Source organism: Astatotilapia calliptera, chromosome 3 (genome assembly GCF_964374335.1).
Source record: "Astatotilapia calliptera chromosome 3, fAstCal68.1, whole genome shotgun sequence".
NCBI classification, from domain to species: domain Eukaryota; kingdom Metazoa; phylum Chordata; class Actinopteri; order Cichliformes; family Cichlidae; genus Astatotilapia; species Astatotilapia calliptera.
This window is the reverse complement of record NC_137424.1, coordinates 69,317,042-69,336,033: the sequence shown is the minus strand read 5'-3', so window position 1 is coordinate 69,336,033 and position 18,992 is coordinate 69,317,042. Positions and strand designations below refer to the sequence as shown.

Below are 18,992 nucleotides of genomic sequence, written 5' to 3'. Positions count from 1 at the left end.
TGTGTGCTTTGTTATGTATGGATGGATAGATGGTTAGATAGATAGATAGATTACCAACTCACAGGAACATATCAAATACCACGTGATGATGATTATCTCCCATTTGTCTTGCAGATATATCTTAGCCTATATTTCATGTAGCTCTGGATCTTTAATGGATGTTTCTGCCTGCATGTGTAGAGGATTGAAGTATTTAGCAAAGAAAACACAAAGTGACCATATAAGAGGGTTAAATTATTGTCAGTGTGACTAAAATCTTATGTGCAAATTGACAGGTGTTTTTGACAATGTCAAAAATTGTATATATTTCACTTAATATGTCTTTTATTTCTTCTATTTTTAACATTTGGGAAAACTTAAGTCTGAAATCCAAATGAAACATATTTTAATAGTGTTTGTGTCCCACACTTTGACTGGATCACTGGCAGCTGATCAAGGTCAGTTTTCAGTCACACACATATTTATTTTACAGCTCCAACATATTGACACTGTTCCTGCAGTCCTCTGTAGGTGACTATGGTAGCACTAAGACAACACTGCCACCTAGAGGTCAAACTGAAACATTTTTCTTTCCTTTTCTGCAAAGTTTTTAAGATTCAAAAGAAGATTAAACAAGTAAAGTTTGTTTTGAAATATGAACAATGTTACTGAGGAAAAAAGTAGGAAAAAACAGCAGCTGGTGATAAACTGGACTCACTCAGACTGACACAAGTGCAAAAATATAAACAGAATTTTATAGTTTCTACTCTGTGGCCACTTTATTAGGTATAAGATGCTTGTTACATGTTTGACGCCTTTTTGTCACCTGAAACTTTGGAAGCTGTGATGTAATTGAAGTTTGTGGAAAAATGTGCATGTAGAGCAGCAAAATGCATGCGTGTGGGTTTCCTCTTATAATCTAAAGATGTAAAATGTAAAGACAATAAGCTGGCCCAGGGGATCTCCAGGCCCCAAGGTTTTAGATGTGTCCTTGATTCAACACAGCTAATTTAAATGGCTAAATGACCTCCTCAACATGTCTCATAGCTCTTCAGAGGCCTGCCAATGAACTAATAATTGGATTCAGGCTGCCGAGGCCTGGAGTTGTTCTACTTGTTGCCTGGTCTAGTTGTTTGTCTGTCTGTGTCAGCCCTGTGAAGGTCCAGGATGTACCATGTCTCTCACTCTGTGACAGGAAATAATCCAATACTTTGATCTGCAGGGCTGTCACTTCAGTTTAACCCAAAACTAATTCTATGGATGTGAAGGAAGGTAACAACATGTTACCTGGCCAGTAAAACATGTCAAAAATTATTTTTCACCATCAGATCCTGAGTCGTCTATGTGCTAATGAAGATGATATTATTATGTTCTGTGAAGGCCGTTCGAGGCAACAGGTAGGCCTACAGGACAAAGTCAACGTTACGATTCACACTAGAGTTTTAGCTACTGATCATTTTATTTATCATCTATTCATCTTCAGCTTTAGCTTTCAGGCCCATCCACCAAGCTGCTGCTGACTTCCCCTACACGCACTGAGCATTTATTTTCCACTCACCATTTTCACTTTTTCATTCTGCAGATGTTTACATATCTCAACTATGCTAGATAGTCTCTATTTTCTCTTCCACTGTTTGTGTTTGTTTCTTTACACCACCTCAAAGATTCGTGCAAGATTGCTTCTCCTCCCTGAGTCTGGTTCTGCCATAGATTTATTGAGGGAGTTTGTCCTCCCCACTGCTTGCAGGTGCTTGCTTGTATATAAATAAACTTTCAATGTGGGATTTTTTTTTTATTCATGGTCATAACAACAACAACCAGTCACATCAAGAAAGTTTAGTTTGGACTTCATGACTTTTGTTCTGCACAACAGCAAAGCTGTATTCCAGTATTTACATAATCAAGTATTTATATTTCCATTTCATGGATCAGGAAGATGTGCAAAGGTTGTGATATCTCTGTTGCTTTCTCTTTCTCCTCTCTTGCTTAGCAGAAGTGCTTTAAATCACAAGATTAACTCACGCCCTCCTTCCCTCCCATGTTCTCAGGGCTGTTCGCAAAATACTTCTCTGTTTGGTTCAGACTGCAGACAGTCTTCTCTCCAGGGATAAATTCTCTTAAAGTCACGTTTTTGGGTCTGATTTTCCAATCTGCAGGTTAGTGAAGAAGATTTTCAGCTCAGGCTACAAATCTGCAATCTGCTCTGTTAGTATTTAGTAAAAAATAACTGCAAAAATTCGTTGTGTGAATAAGAAGGGAAATTAAATGCATTTGACTCTAAATCACCGTTTAGGCCTGTCCCTGTCAGACAGCAGAGAAATACTGAGTCGCCATGATGGTTTTGTGGTTGGAAGCTGTGCAGCAGATTGCAGCACTTCCTGCACTCTGGATACAAAACAGAACCAGCTTCCTCGGTCATGTCTCTTCAGTGTTTCCCACAATCCTTTCTTAGAGATGTTTCAGAGTTCAGGCTAAATGACTCTGAAGTCTTCAAGACGTCAACAAAATTCATCAGCTATATTTTTTTATAATCAGTCTCTTCTTTAAATAGTAAATGATAAATGGCCTGTATTTGTACCCCAAAGCGCTTTACACTACATTCAGTCATCCACCCATTCACACACACATTCACACACTGGTGATGGGAAACTACAGTGTAGCCACAGCTGCCCTGGGGCGCACTGACAGAGACGAGGCTGCTGGACACTGGCGCCACCGGGCCCTCTGACCACCACCAACTCAAAAACAGAGTTAAAGTAACAGAGTCTCCCTCTTTTGCTTCTTTGTAATGCTACTCTCAACCCATACTCTTTATAACACATGTCCACTTAGATTAATATCATACAACTGCAGTCAAAGCTTCTTCCTCTACGACAGCAGAATTCCTCCTCCTCTTTCCTCCACCCACAGACAAAGCTGTTGATGAAACCTCTCTGTTCAGTTCAGACTACAGTCATGCCACGAACTCTCCATTTGTCATGGATGGATTCTCTTGAAGTCGTCTTGTTTTTGTTTGGGATTTGTGACGCTACATGTGAGTGAAACTGAGCATCTAATGTGTTTCATGTTTGTTTGTGTAAGAGCAGCTTACTTCATCTATGGCAGTGGTTCTCAAACTTTTCACAATGAGTGCCACCTCATAAAATATATGGCTCTTGAAGTAACACCCTTATGACCGACATTAAAGTACAGTAGTATAGGCCTATTTAACACCACATACAGTTTACACGAGACAATTTTATTTCTTATATGAATGTTATTTATTTTAACTGTCATAAGCAGGAGGTGACAACCGATAATAACAACTGTACTGCATTAAAACATTCTTAGCAGGTGGAATATCCAATCTTTCAAATCAAATCAATTCAATTTTATTTATATAGCGCCGAATCACAACAAAAGTCACCTCAAGGCGCTTCATAGATACAGAGAAAAACCCAACAATCATATGACCCCCTATGAGCAAGCACTTTGGCGACAGTGAGAAGGAAAAACTCCCTTTTAACAGGAAGAAACCTCCGGCAGAACCAGGCTCAGGGAGGGGCGGGGCCATCTGCTGCGACCGGTTGGGGTGAGAGAAGGAAGACAGGATAAAGACATGCTGTGGAAGAGAGACAGAGGTTAATAACAGATATGATTCAATGCAGAGAGGTCTATTAATACATAGTGAGTGAGAAAGGTGACTGGAAAGGAAAAACTCAATGCATCATGGGAATCCCCTGGCAGCCTATGTCTATTGCAGCATAACTAAGGGAGGATTCAGGGTCACCTGGTCCAGCCCTAACTATATGCTTTAGCAAAAAGGAAAGTTTTAAGCCTAATCTTAAAAGTAGAGATAGTGTCTGTCTCCCGAATCCAAACTGGAAGCTGGTTCCACAGAAGAGGGGCCTGAAAACTGAAGGCTCTCCCTCCCATTCTACTTTTAAATACTCTAGGAACAACAAGTAGGCCTGCAGAGCGAGAGCGAAGTGCTCTAATAGGCTGATATGGTACTACAAGGTCATTAAGATAAGATGGGGCCTGATTATTTAAGACCGTGTATGTGAGGAGCAGGATTTTGAATTCAATTCTGGATTTACCAGGAAGCCAATGAAGGGAAGCCTTCATTGTATAATATATGATATATTATATATATGATATAAGTATATATATATATTGATTATTATATTATTATTATAGTATTATATTGATATTGAGATTGTGGTATCCTGTTTGGTCAGGTTCTGGATACACTGTAAAACAGATTTTTTTTCTATGAAATTTTAATGAATTTTAATGTTATTTTTAAATACTTGAAATATAATTACAAAAGTAGATTGTGAATTCAGGCATCACATGAGGTCATAATTTGAGTGGAATATATCGATCCAAAATACTTACTCCAGGCAAAGAATTTAAAGAACAAAAATACACCTTTATTTTGGGACGGGACCCAGATATTTGGATATGTGTATTTTGTATATATTCATTTTGTTTTCTTCTTTAAAATGTACTTTAAGAAGCAAAAACAAGTGCAGACTGCAGGCTTTTTTGATCACAAGTTTACTTTGTACTTTAAGCACTTATACATATATTTAAATTGTTACTTAAACAATTATAAGTTGTTGCTGTATCTGCAAAAATCATGTACACTAAAAAAGTTCCCTATGCCAGCATTATTTTGTGAAATAAGCATAATTTGTCGGCAACATTAACAACTTTAGAGCAATGTATACTGGATCATGATACTATGTGACACATTGTGCTAGCTAAAGGTTGAAGCTTCATTCTGGCTGGTGTGGGATTATAATATTATTTTATGCCATGTTATATCCCTAATTATAATTATAATTAACTACAGGGCGACCGTGGCTCAGGGGGTTGGGAATCGCATCTGTAACCGCAAGGTCGCCGGTTCGATCCCTGGGCTCTCTGTCTTGGTCATTGTGTCCTTGGGCAAGACATTTTACCCTACTTGCCTGTTGGTGTTGGCCAGAGGGGCCGATGGAGCGATATGGCAGCCTCACTTCTGTCAGTCTGCCCCAGGGCAGCTGTGGCTACAACTGTAGCTGCCTCCACCAGTGTGTGAATGTGAGAGTGAATGAATAGTGGTATTGTAAAGCGCTTTGGGTGCCTTGAAAAGCGCTATATAAATCCAATCCATTATTATTATTAATTAAAGACTGTGAATTATTATGTAGTTTTAGTGTGCATTATTCTCCTGAATTAGAAGAAGGTGATAACTATTGCATTAGTTAAACTGATTTGCATTATATTAGACTGCTGATTCATTGTGAATGAATGATATTGTTTTATGATGCAGTATACTGCTGAGTTGTAATAATAATAATAATAATAATATAATAATACTGTTCACAGAGGGTCATCGCCTTATTTGTCTGATTAGAAGAGAACGGAACATGCTGGAGTTTTCTGCCCCATCTCAGCAGGAGCAGATAAACAGGGAGCCAAGGTCATAGCTTAGGCGCTGTGTGAGAGAAAGCATGTGAATGTTTAGGCTTTTATGATTAGGTGGGGGCAACTAGAGGCTATAAGAGTTTGATCAATGCGCCACCATTTTGAGATCTGATGCTGTCTGCGTACGGTGTCCATCTCCCACGCGTGTGATCATTAAAATCATTGTTTGACTCAACCCGGCTGGACCAGTGTTGTTATTGTGGTTTTTCCTCTTGTCTCCATCCCCAATATTTGAATGCGTAACACTGGCTACCTGTATGAATGTCTATTAGTCACTTAAGAATATGAAGAGAGCGAGTAGAGAAGCACTGTATAAGAATCAGTCCATTTAAATATACTGATAATGTCTAATTGTGCCATCAGCTAGGAAAATTAGATATCTATTTTGATTACACATTAAACATTATGTAGGAGCAAGTCATGGATCATAGGTATTGATATGTAAATATCTGGATGTGAATAACTTGAGCTTATAGTACAATATATTTCTAACTAACTTGGCAACTCATCATTCACAGCACTTTCTTTAAAGATTTAATTTATATTGGGGTCAAAATGAAAGAAAGACAGATGTTTAATATATATATTGGTCCCCACACTGGCTATAGAACACTTGCTCACAGATGCTTAATATTATTCATATTTTCATTCATATTTTCATACATGAGAAATGATTCAGTGATCCCTCTTTGGTTATATCATGGTGATGAAGAAGCACATGAACACAAACAGCTTCTCTTTCTGTACTTCTTCCACTTTGTGTCAGCTAACCTCGCACACGTTGCCCTGAAAGAAAAACATAAAGGGATGAAATTCACTGTGAGGCAATGTTTGACATTAACTGTTAATACCTTATCTCTGTGATCCTGTCCTTTGGAGGAAATTGATATACATATCAGAATCAGAACAAAACTAGATAAATATGTTGTCAGTGACTGCGAGTAAAGGTAGGGCTCACGATAAAGAAAAAGAAAGAAGTGAGCGTTGCCTTTGTCTAAGATTAAAATTAGCTTCAAACATTAAGAAAATGTTAGTAATACTCATTACAGGTCCTTGTAGTGGTCTTAACATTTAGATTTGCTTTTCATGTATATTTGTATTGACACCAGTTTTATTAAGAATTTAATTGATATGTTTTGTTTGTTGATAACTTGTCACATCTTATTGTGTTGATACTAGAGCTGGGCGATAGAACGATAACGATATGTATCGCGTTATAACTTTTACTCAAGAGAGAAATTAAGCTATCGCGATAGACCTCGCCGCTCTTGTCCTCTTAAAAAAAAAAAAAGAATAAAAAAAGGTCAACCAATCCAAATTAAGTAGCGCAGAGCCGAACCAATCACAGCCGCAGCGTCACGTCGCGTGACTTGTTACGTACAGCACAAGTGCCAAGCCGCACGTGTGTTTGTTTGGGAAGCAGCCAGCGGGTAATGGAGGAAATGAGTGTGCCGACTAGAAAAATCAACCGAGCGTGACTGAAGAGAAAACAGATGATGGTTCCAATGCCGGAGAGATTGTCGAACGGAAGAGCCATAGAAGTTCCGTAGTGTGAAGGTATTTCGGCTATTTCAAGTCTGACAAAAAACAGAGTAGCGTGCACTGTAAATGTGCCGAAAGCAAGTCTGGAAATACAATAAACTGGTGCATGCGTCACACTGTGCGCCACATTATTGTTTCGGTGAAATGAATTTCTACAATACTGTTAATTCTACTCTCTGCAGTGTTTAAATGCTTACATATACACACAGTTACTGTCCCTCCACACATACGACTCGGTTCTGCTTCTATGCCCCAGCTTTGTTTACTTTTTCCCACTGAGGCTTCTAGACTTCTGATTGGCCAACATTTCTGCACGGTTAGGAATCTAGCGCCACCTGCTGCTTTGGCATGTTCATAGCAGCGTTTTCCTTCATTTCTGCCTTTATGTGTGGACGGGATTATTTTTTAAAACAAAAACGGAAAATCTCAGTTTTCAAAAATACCCGTGTACGTGTGGACGTAGCCTCAGTCTCTGACTGGAAGCGCTAATTCGTCATTTGGCTTTTGTCAGACTAAAGTAACTGTTAAAACTGTTTGAAAAGCTAAGCTATACAACAAGGAGAGATTGAGAATTTCCTTTTAGTTCTCAGTTTATTTGATATTGACAAAAGTTAGTCAGTTGTGTCTGTTCTTCTGTAAAACAAACTAAGATTTAGTAGTTAGTAGTGTTTCGTTTGTTCTATTTTTAAACTTAAACGCTTTAGCGGCTGCCTTTTGTGTAGTTTGTAATATTTGCCTTCATTTATCTGAAAAAGTCTCATGTTCCTTAAGTACATCTACCCTGTTGAACTTATTATGGGAAATAAATATTTAAATAAAAACAAGCTGCTGATTATTTCACATTTTACTTGTGAGCAACGTCACATTTAAATCTTACAAATATAGTTATTTGGCTTATATCGTGATAGATATCGTTATCGCCTGAAATGAAAAAAACATATCGTGATATGAAAAAATCTTATATCACCCAGCTCTAGTATATACTCAATTTCACTTTTCACAGTTTGAATACTAACAAATAGTATTAAATAGTAGTAAATAAAGGGGAAGTTAGGATACAGCATAATAAGACCACACCCTTAATAATCCTGTGCATCTAAAATGTTAAAAGTGAAAGATTTCCCTTAAATACCCCAAAGAGATTCAGAAGTATAGATGAGAATCGAGAAATGATTTCCAGTTGTTCAGTTCCTTGGAATTGTTTGTCAGCATGTCTGTAGATTTTCCTTATCAGTTCCAGTTGCACTTGAGCTACAATGAGCTGATTTCAGTTCACGCACAGGTGAAGAAAAATAGTGTCACAGTCTACAGCTTGGATATAGACATACTATATTTTATATTGCACAAAAAGATGAAAATGCAATAGATTTATATTAGTAAATGGTAGCTATGCAACAATGTGTTTCAGGTCATTTTAGGGAAAAACCCGAAAGTAACATAATGAGTATTATAATAAATTACCTTCTCCTGGGAGTAATTAAGTAACGTACAGCAATACTTTTTTTAAAGTGTTCTGTGTAATATGTGTAATACTATGCGTGATTACTTTTTTTGAGTGACAACAACGATCACTGTCCTACATGGAGAACTATGTCCAACACACACATTTGACCACTCAGCATGCAATTTGCATGAATGTAATGTCTTCGATGTGCTGCTTAGTGTGAACCCAATGAGAATAAAAACAAGGGATCAAATTGTTAAGTGATATTGATAATGTATTCAGAATCACTACGTTTTTATCAATTCCATCCCTACTGAAAACTTTGAAAAGATTAAATTGAGATAATATGTTTTTACTTTTCTGTAAAACTGACAGTTGTTACTCTCTTTTTCTACTGTGCTTATATTTTAAGCACCATTTGGAAGCAGTCAGTATTTTCAAATACAAAAATAATTACACCCTAAAGTCACAAGAAAACATGGTAAATACTGGGACATTACATTTTAACAGGTAAGCTGCATTATGAAGTGCTGCCATACTGTATAGTAACTGTACAGTCACACCATCAAAGTCTACTTTCCAGAGTGTACTCTTGTTCACACAGAGCTCACGTTGCTTATAAAATCATTATTGTGAGTGATTTTAAGATCCATGTAGATGGTAAAAATGACAGCCTCAACACAGCATTTTATCTGTTATTAGACTCAATTGGCTTCTCTCAAAATGTATAGATGTCTTTCTGAAAGTGCTGTCACTGATTTTTAAACTTTATAAATTATTGTAGGGTCTACCTTTCAACAAGTGCCTTGAGGTGACTGTTATTGTGATTTGGCACTGTATAAATAAAATGTAATTGAATTGAAAGTCCCTAATAAAATGTTTACAAAGTTATGATGCTGCAATGTAATGTATGTTGTTAGTCAAGTCCTGATGAACTTTCCTTGAACTAAAGCAATGCTAAGCTGGTCCAAATCTTTACCGGAATGTTGGACTTAGCTGAGTTTAACAGTTTGATGACATTGTGTCCTGTATACTGCTTAACTAGCACCAAAATTAATAACTATGTGGAATTAACATCAATTTGTAGTGGGTTTTACTTAAATGTTATCTTGTTGTTTTCTAAAATTACCATTAATAAACAGCTGTACAAGAACAATTTTACTGGGTTTTTAAGAGAAATATAGCTGCATGTTAGCTTCTTGAGTTGAAACATAATTTTTTCATGTCATCTCACAGCTCAGTGAGGGTAGGGGTATATAAAAACGGCCTTGAGGTGACTGTTGTTGTGATATAGTGCTGTATAAAAAAATTAATTCATTTGACATTTACTGATGCACTAGCATGGTTTTTATTTTAGTGTATTTACGGTGCTGGGCCGATCAGATCGCATCTTGCACTTTGCCTCTAACAATATTTCCAGAACAGCCCTTCACCCTCTATGAAATAATAAATTTTTCTCATTTTACTCACTCAATTTCATCCAGCTCTGATTTCATGGCTTCGTAAGCTTCTTGTATTGCTCCAGCCTTCACTCTCAGGTACCGACTGGCGTCTGTCTCATTGTTGTTCAGATTTTTACAGTTTTCAATGAGCTCAGGAACCGAAAACAGAAGTCCTACTGCCCCTCTGCCAATCTGAAAGTGAGCATTTAAGAATAAGAGCTCCAGGATTTACTGCACTGAGATTATTTTATATTGAAATGTTAGTTCACATCTGAGTATGTTGTTTAGTGCTCTGATTAGTGGTTCTGGAAACACAAACATACTCTGGTCTAGAGTATTTCTTAACCCCGCCCATTGTAATGGCTGTCTGATACTCACTTTTCCAACTGCTGTAGTCGATGCCTTTAAACCCAGGGCATTGGCTTTGCTGACCTTATTTTTCATGAGTGTTTCTGAGACCAACCCTGTAACAAAGTCTGAAAGCAGTGGCACCTCCGTTGTTGACTTTTTGAGGAGGTCTGATTCTGCGTCGTTCTTAAAGATCTTCTCAAGAGGCAGCTGAGATAACAGCTTGATTAAACTGTCCTTCTCCTTTAATATCAAACCCTTGCGTTTGGCCATTGCTCTCAAGATCGCCTCCTTCACATATTCTTCTGGAGAAACATTTTTACCCCGTTGCTGTCTGCCTGTTGCTTTTGTTAAGAGGGACTCCATGAGTGCTGTGATTTCTGCTGTAAGATCATCAAGGCTTTTTGAAATATTTTGGGCCTCTTTCATAGTCCTACTTGATAAGACAGCACCAACAACATCAGAACCCACACTAGTAGCCAAACCGAGACCTGATGCCACTGCTCCTGTTCCAGCTAACAAAGGTATCGACAGTCCTCCTGTTAAAACACTTACTACACCTGCTACTGTCATGGCAGCTGCACCACCCACAGACACTGAGCTCCCGACAACTTTAGTGACATTAATAGTCTTCTGCTGTTCCTCCAACTCACTGGCTAGCTCGTTCAACTTGTCTACACTGTCCTTTTGTAGATCCATCCATGAGAAGATTTTATTCACGATCTTGTCTGCATCATCCATCTTGGTGTCACACCTACGTCAGCAGCTCTATAAAAGGAAAACATAAGTACAATCAGAAATAAAATTCAAATATTTTGAGACAACAACATTTTAAATTAATAACAGAATTGTAGAATTTCCAACATTTATGAAAATGTCATGTCAATTTTTTAATTTTAAAACATAATTACATTGTCAACCGATCACCACCTGTGTGAGTTAGATCAGGTGGCGGGGGAGGATGCTGGACAGACCTGGCATTCAAGCCAATAGGCTGCCAAGCAGAGCACACCAGCTACCTGAACGCTATTCCTTTTTTTTTTTTTTTTTTTTTTAAAGTGACATCAGAAACAGCAGCATGTGACATCACGTGATGGCGGAGCTTCAGTTCATCCTTTGTCATCTTTTTTTTTTTTTTTTTTTTTTTTTTTTAAATAGGACAGGGGGAAAAGAATGAGAGAAAGAGGGGGAGAGAAAGAAAGAAAACCTAAGGGGAGAAGAGATGGTGAGAAGGGGGGGGAAGGGAGAAAAAAAAACAAACAACAAAAAGAACAAACTCCTGGGTCACCTGTATGGAGAAAAAAAACAAACAAACAAACAAACAAACAGAGGAGACAGCAAACAACAAAGAGCAACACAATAATAGAAAAAAAAAGCACCTGAACGCTATTCCAACAGAATTCCATCTATCCATCCATCATCTTCCGATGGATGGATGGCCCTTACCCAGGGTCGTTTCGCAGGGGCAGCAGCACTAAGCAAAAAATCCCAGACCTCCTTCTCCCCAGCCACTTCTTCCAGCTTGTTTGGGATAATACTAAGGCCAGCCAAGAGATATAATCTCTCCAGCATGTCCTGGGTCTGCCCCGGGGCCTCCTCCCGGTGGGACATGCCCGGAACACCTCACCCAGGTGCCCAGGAGGCATCCTTGTCAGATGCCAAAAGCACCTCAACTGGCTCCTTTTGATGTGGAGGAGCAACAGCTCTACTCTGAGCCCCTCACGGATTGCTGAACCTCTCACCCTATCTCTAAGGGAGAGGCCAGCCACCCTTCGGAGGAAGCTCATTTCTTGTATCCATGATCTCGTTCTTTTCAGTCACTTCCCACAGTTCATGACCATAGGTGAGGGTAGGGACGTAGATCGACCGGTAAATTAAAGAGAGAGCTTTGTTTTTACAATCAGCTTCACCAATTAACCAAACAATTATTGGACACTTTCTGTAAATCCAATAAACTTCATTTCACTTCTCAAATATCACTGTGTGTGTCTCCTATATCAGCGGTCCCCAACCTTTTTTGCGCCACGGACCGGTTTATGCCCGACATTATTTTCACGGACCGGCCTTTAATGTGTCGCGGATAAATACAACAAAATAAAACTAGTACCGGTACCGAAAAAAAGAAGATTTATTCATAACACACGTGAAAAGACCCAGGAAAACCGAGTTAACGATAAAAACGATAACAAAATAACCCTGAAAACCGATAAAAACCCTGAAAACCATATATTTCACACCTGAGCCCCAACTCTCGCGGCCCGGTACCAAACAACTCACGGACCTGTACCGGTCCGAGGCCCGGGGGTTGGGCCATTGGGCCATTTAACTGACATTTTTTTTATTGTAACAACACACGATTTATATAGAAAAATAATGACTGTTAACAAGGTTGCCCAAACGTTTGCATCCCACTGTACTTAAACTCCTCCACTTGGGACAGGAACTCATCCCTGACCCAGAGTGGGCACTTGACCTTTTTCTGGCTGAGATCCATGGCCTCAGATTTGGAGGTGCTGGTCCGTATTCAAGCTATTTCACACTCGGCTGCGAACCGTTCCTGTGCGAGCTGGAGGCCATCACCCGATGAAGGCAATAGAACCACATCATCCGTGAAATGCAGAGATGATATCCTGAGACCACCTAAGTGCCTTCCGCCACTTGGTTGGCCTAGAAGTTCTGTCCATAAAAATTATGAACAGAATCGGTGACAAAGGGCAGCCCTGACGGAGCCCATCACCAACCAGGAACGACTCCGACTTATTACCGGCTATGCGGACCAAGCTCTTGAAACGGTTGTATGGGGATTGAATGGCCCGTAGCAATGGGCCAGACACCCCATACTCCCGCAACACCTCCCACAGGATGCCCCAAGGGACACGGTCAAATGCCTTCTCCAAGTCCACAAAACACATGTAGACTGGTTGTGCAAACTCCCATGCATCTACAGCTACTTTTAGTACCGTTGATATTTATGTAGACTCTTTTTCTCCAATTGGTCTTTCTGATTTAACTTCAGTAATTACTTCCTCCAAACCATCAACGTGTCTTTTAGACCCCATTCCTACAAAACTGATTAAAGAAGTCCTGCCATTAAAAAACCTTCTGGGGTCGCGGGACGTGCCAGCGCGTCAAAATCACATAACCATTTTAAGACGACACAGCTACAAGATGCAGCACGTCAGAGTCTCCATTTCAACTTGGGTCAAAAGTGCGGACTTTTTGTGTCGATGGGCCACGTAAAACCAGAGTTATGATAAAAAATACACGCGATGTTTTTTTCTGAACAAAACAGTGGTGTTTACAGCGGGAAGGACGGTAAAAACAGCGTTTTCTACAGACAGCGCTAGCAAATACTCTCCCTTTGCAAGTGAAAAAAGAAAAAGAAAATACACCCCTTCCCTATTGGTGTTAGAGTTTACCATGTCAGCCAATCAAAAAAATGATACGTCAACATGTGGCACTTGGTTGTTTAGGGAAAAGGGGAAGTTTTTAGGAGTGACACCCACGACAGAAAGCGGGTGAGCGAAAGACAGAGAGAGAGACAGTTTTCATATGTGAGACATTAGGCTTCCACCTCAGCTCTCCCTCAAAACGCAGAGTGGTGCCTGCTGCAACTCATACAGTTCAGATTCGGCTGGTATCATTGCGTGTTGGCACATGAGTTGTCATTTTGTCAGGGGTCGCTGTGTGAATGCGGAAAAGAAAGGACCCAAATGCATGACTCAGGGGTTGGCGAAGGATGAAGATCGTTTTTATTAGGAAGGCAGGATGAACACAACATGAGACTGACTGAAAGAGTGAAGGATTGGCTGAATTGAACTGAACTGAAACACAAAAGCAAAATTGACCACAACCATGACAAGACAATGATCTGGAGAAAACTAAGGACTTAAATGCCAGAAGTGGGTCAAGTACCTAAAAATGGTACTGAAGTAAGAGTAGCGTTATAACAGTATTCCTCAAAAAAATTACTCAAGATTAAAAAAGTAGTTGGTGAAAAGACTACTCAAGTACTGAGTAACTGGTTGTAAAATCTGACATAATTTTTACTTTTTTTTTAAATAAATGCTGTCAGATAAACAAAAATAAATGTACAAATGTTAGTATTTTCAAAGAGAATTTATATAAAAACATCAACAAATTAAGGCACAACAATTCTAATTTCCAGATATCAGTTTTTCACAACATAAAGCTTTTTTAACCCATACCTATAGTAAGTAATATAAATATATGAACAGTGCAAACCATTTCCAGTGACAAGATATGCTGTATACTTTATATTCACTTTTACTCCAAATGGCACAGCAGCCTCAGAGAAAACATTAGAATGAGGCAACTTCAACATATGTACATAGAAGGCAGCTCACTTTGTGTGTGCATCTATCTCTGCATATTTAGCAGAAGTGTGCCATTTCGTCACTCACTGAAATGATGGTCAAGGTTCAAGGTTCTTTATTTGTCACATGCATAGTTATACATGTATAACACACAGTGAAATGTAGCCTGACACGCTCCTCGACATGTGCAAAAAGGGGGGGGGGGGGGAGAGGAAGAACATTATATATATACATATACATATATATATATATATATATATATATATATATATATATATATATATATATAGTATATACATTGGGTGAATGTGCAGTAGTAGCAGGTGAATTCTGTACATTAATATGAATAGACATCTGACTATTTTACAGAATAGACAATAGAAACATATTTAAAATTAAAGGAATTTGGAATGTATGGTTAAGCTTCAGCAGCAGTTGGCTCTCAAGGTTCTTGCTTTGAAGCTGTAATTGTTTAGCAGTGAACATGAGTACTGCCTGAATAAAATGTCCCTCACAGGCTCCAGGAGGAGCTGTATTGATTTTGATTGAGAGCTTCTTGATGTGAGGAAAGCTTGAAAACTGAAAACACCGGGTCAACGACCCTAACACATGGGAATCCCCCAGCAGCCTACACCAGGGGTTGGCAACCTGCGGCTCCGGAGCCACATGCGGCTCTTCAGTCCTTATAGTGCAGCTCTGCGTGGTTTGGGAAAATAAATTAGAAGTATTTAGCTGAAGTGTATTTTATTTATGTTAGTTCTTCTTTAACTTGTAGTTCTAAATTGGAAGATCATTGTGATACTGAAATATTAAAATAAAATTATATTCTATTATTTTTTCATCACTCAAAATAAGCGTCACACTGGCGGAAGCCGGTATACCCGCCGAAACGCTGCGCATTTATCGAGACTTTCAACCCCAGGTAGGCCAATTATGGATCTTGGATCCACATTATGTCAGCAGCTGTTCTCCACCGTGAACTATGTTAAAAACAAACCCCACTCACGCCTCACAGACGACAGCTTACAGTCCTGCATAAAGATCAAAGTGACTTCATTCAGCTCACAGCCCGACACATGCCAACAACAACACAACAGCATAGATGGCACAGATGTTAAGGCGGCGAGGCGTGATTGCGGGTGCCGCTCACGTGTGTCCACCTCCCCTGCAGCAGCGCTGCAGACCATTAACCAGGTAAAATACATATTTAGGCAGAATTTTGAAAATATCTATTTTTAATTTTTTTTAGCAGCTAGTGGTTTTTTTCCAATTATTTTTTAAAAGTCAGCTCCAAAAGCCCAAAGGCAATATAAGGGTGGCGGCTCACAACAGTTTTTGTTTGCTTGATCATTTTAGTTCAGCTGGGTGTCTTTCCTTTTGTTATATTTGTTTACAAGTTCAAAATGTGTTAATTACATAAATAAAATGTAATTTTCTATGTAGCGCTTCATGGATTTCATAAGCAACACACAAACACACACAAAGCATAAAGGTAAAAAACAATATATACAGTCTTATCTTCATTTTAGATGTCAAAAAGTATTTGCGGCTCCCAGTGTTTTCCTTTGCGTGGAAACTGGGTCCAAATGGCTCTTTGGGTGTTAAAGGTTGCAGACCCCTGGCCTACACCTATTGCAGCATAACTAAGGGAGGATTCAGGATCACCTGATCCAGCCCTAACTCTATGCTTTAGCAAAAAGGAAAGATTTAAGCCTAATCTTACAAGTAGAGATAGTGTCTGTCTCCCGAATCCAAACTGGAAGCTGGTTCCACAGAAGAGGGGCCTGAAAACTGAAGGGTCTGCCTCCCATTTTACTTTTAAATACTCTAGGATTTTAGATTGTTTTTTAACAGACAGGTTTCAGAGGCTGAGAGTGAATGACAGTATCATTCCTAGTGCACTGGCTCTCCTCAAGGATGTATGCTTTTGCACTTGCTAAATGTTCTTTATACCAATGGCCGCAGGAGCTAGCGTGTGAGCAGGCATATCCTTAACCCTTTAATGCCATTTGTATCATATGTGATACATGAGTTTCTGAGAGAAAAAAAATGGTAATTTCAAAATGTTATGGATAAAACTCTTTCGTTGTCAAAAATTATTGTTACTGTTATTAACGAAAAGTTGCCAAAAACACCCAATCTATCAAATGCGATAAATAACATTTGTAATAAACAACATGATAATGCAAGGAAAATGTTTGTGGATTTTGTTAGAAGGGTTAATAAACACAAGTGTTAAAGTAAAAGATTATTTTTTCCCCACAGTCCTCAGGAGGATATGTAACAGCAGCAATAAGTTTTTATTTTGGATGATAAAGTGCTCAGCTGTATTAAATAATAAACACAGCAGTTTGTGAACTTTGTGTCGTAGATAACCGTATCAACACTCAGGTTGATATCAACCTTTCAGGATGGGGTGAGTGAGGTCACATTCAGGTGAAATAAATGTTAGTTGACTTTGTTTCTTACTGCTCCTCCCTACCTTTGCACATACGTGTTATTTTTAGTTTAACACAGGTGACCAAAGTGGTTTTGTGCAGGAAATGTGACTAATACAGAATTTGTTATAGACAGCCAACCAAACCCATATGGAAAAGAAATAGTAAAAACTTACATGATTTACTCATGAAAGTGGCCACTTTCTCATTACTTTCAAATATTGTTGTAGTAAGTATCCAAAACATACAAGTTTCATTGTATAATTTTTCAAGGGATCTTATATCTGTTTTCACTCTTGTGTGCTTTTCATACAAGTTTCACACAAGACAGATACAAACTTTATAAGATTTATACATATCTTTTCCATATGGGAAGACTGCAGTGGACCCTTACTGAGTTAAAGTCAGGAGAAAGCATAATTATTACAAATTCAATTCAATTTAAATCTCAGTTCACTTAAATTCAGTTCTAATTAATTTATACAGTGCCAAATCACAACAACATCTCCCTTAAGGGAATTTATATTGTAAACTAGACTCTACAATAAAACAACTGAGAAAACCCCAACAATCATATGACCCCCCTATGAGCAAGCATTTTGGCAACAGTGCAAAGGAAAAACTCCCTTTTAACTCTGTTTTAAAGTTCCCCAATTGTCTATAAAGCTCACATCATTTTTTGGACACCACTCAGACAGCTAGCAATTTAAGGAGAACATGCGGCTAAACATGTCATGAAGATGTCACTCCTGGTCCGATTGGGGAGGACACCAGAGAAAACTACATAGTTTGTTTTGACACATTTACACATCGATTCAATATTGATTTTAATGACCTCCGATTGATGTAACCAGGTGTCATTACTGCCAATGTGAATTACAGTTTTATGGAATTTCCATTTGTGTTTAGCCAGCAGTTTTAAATTTCCTCAGTTTTGCTCTGGCCCCTGGAAGACGATTGACTATGGTTGCTGGTGTCTCTAGCTTCACGTCTCAGAACAGAATCACCGATTACTGGGGTTTGATCCCCTGCAGGCATGTCATTGAGTGGGGAAAAGCAGTTAGACACATGAACAGGCTGATGGTGTACCTGGGGCTTCTGTTTAAGACTGCGCTTCCTTAATCCCTCAGATGGGTTTTAAAAATCTCCAAAGATCAAAAATGTTTAACAGCAAATACAACTCAGATTCAAACAAGATGAGAGCTTATTGTTGATCTAGTGATTACATGCACAGAGCAGGACATAAACATTTGAAATGACATTTTAAACTGAGAGAAAAAATTCTATTACTCACTGTGTCTCAGACTTCGTTTTCACTGAAACATCCACCTGCACTCAACTTTACTTCCTCCTGTACCCATAATATTGTCAGGCTCCACCTTTACCTGGAAATACCTGAGTGATACCAGGAATATGGAGCCTGTGATGATTTTCAAAACAAAGCTGGAAAATCAGAATAACGGTCATGTTTCATGATTATGTCTGTGAAGGTTCTCAGTCATCCAGGTCATCGTAGTCATGATTATGTCCTCCTGAAACCCAGCCTATTCATTGTGTCCTCTGTAGTAGACAAGTGTTAAAGTGAAAGACATTTTTTCCTTGGTCCTCAGGAGGATATGTAACAGCAGCAATAAGTTTTAACTTTGGATGATAAAGTGCTCAGCTGTAGTAAATATTAAACACAGCAGTTTGTGAACTTTGTGTCATAGATAACTGCGCACATAGCAAGCAGGTCTGACCCAGTGGTCCTTTGCTGTGCTGCTGTGGAATACAGCCAGAGATAAATAACAGGTATGATTCAGTGCAGAGAAATCTATTAACACATAGTGAGTGAGAAAGGTGACTGAAGAAGAAACACAATGCATCATGGGAATCCCCCCAGCAGCCTACACCTATTGCAGGACAGCATAGCACGTTGGTTCCCAAACTTTTTTTGCTGGGCCCCCCTTTGTTTTACAAGAAAAATGTTCGCGCCCCCCCTCGTGCGCGGACACATCCTCCAACC

The 18,992-nt window shown here is 38.9% G+C and overlaps 2 protein-coding genes across 7 annotated transcripts in view; one reads left to right on the top strand and one right to left on the bottom strand.

Annotated features, from left to right (window-relative positions):
* The window catches only part of LOC113018460 (sialoadhesin-like), a 28,946-nt gene extending 23,335 nt beyond the window's left edge, over positions 1–5,611 (top strand). For 4 of the 6 annotated variants that reach the window (XM_080298911.1, XM_080298909.1, XM_080298908.1 and 1 more), the window contains one exon: positions 4,820–5,611. In XM_080298911.1, the coding sequence (XP_080155037.1) occupies positions 4,820–5,027 (208 nt within the window). In that variant the 3' untranslated portion in view covers positions 5,028–5,611. Of the gene's footprint in view, positions 1–1,307; positions 1,762–4,819 lie in introns of those variants that run through there. The other 2 variants (XR_013906400.1, XM_080298912.1) reach the window with 2 other exon arrangements.
* Positions 5,575–18,332, bottom strand: LOC145425674 (uncharacterized). The gene is made up of 4 exons (XM_080298929.1): positions 18,282–18,332; positions 10,243–10,980; positions 9,893–10,056; positions 5,575–6,222 (listed from the first exon to the last, which is right to left on the bottom strand). Exons 2-4 carry the CDS (start codon positions 10,951–10,953, stop codon positions 6,135–6,137), a joined length of 963 nt encoding a protein of 320 aa, XP_080155055.1. The 5' UTR covers positions 10,954–10,980; positions 18,282–18,332; the 3' UTR covers positions 5,575–6,134.
* Positions 18,333–18,992: the final 660 nt, after the last annotated feature.

Coding starts and splice junctions, on each gene's coding strand:
- LOC145425674 (XM_080298929.1), bottom strand. CDS start 10,953: ATGGATGATGCAGACAAGATCGTGAATAAAATCTTCTCATGGATGGAT. Junction 10,057..10,242: donor CGACTACAGCAGTTGGAAAA/GTGAGTATCAGA, acceptor GCTCACTTTCAG/ATTGGCAGAGGGGCAGTAGG. Junction 6,223..9,892: donor TCAGAGCTGGATGAAATTGA/GTGAGTAAAATG, acceptor TTTTTCTTTCAG/GGCAACGTGTGCGAGGTTAG.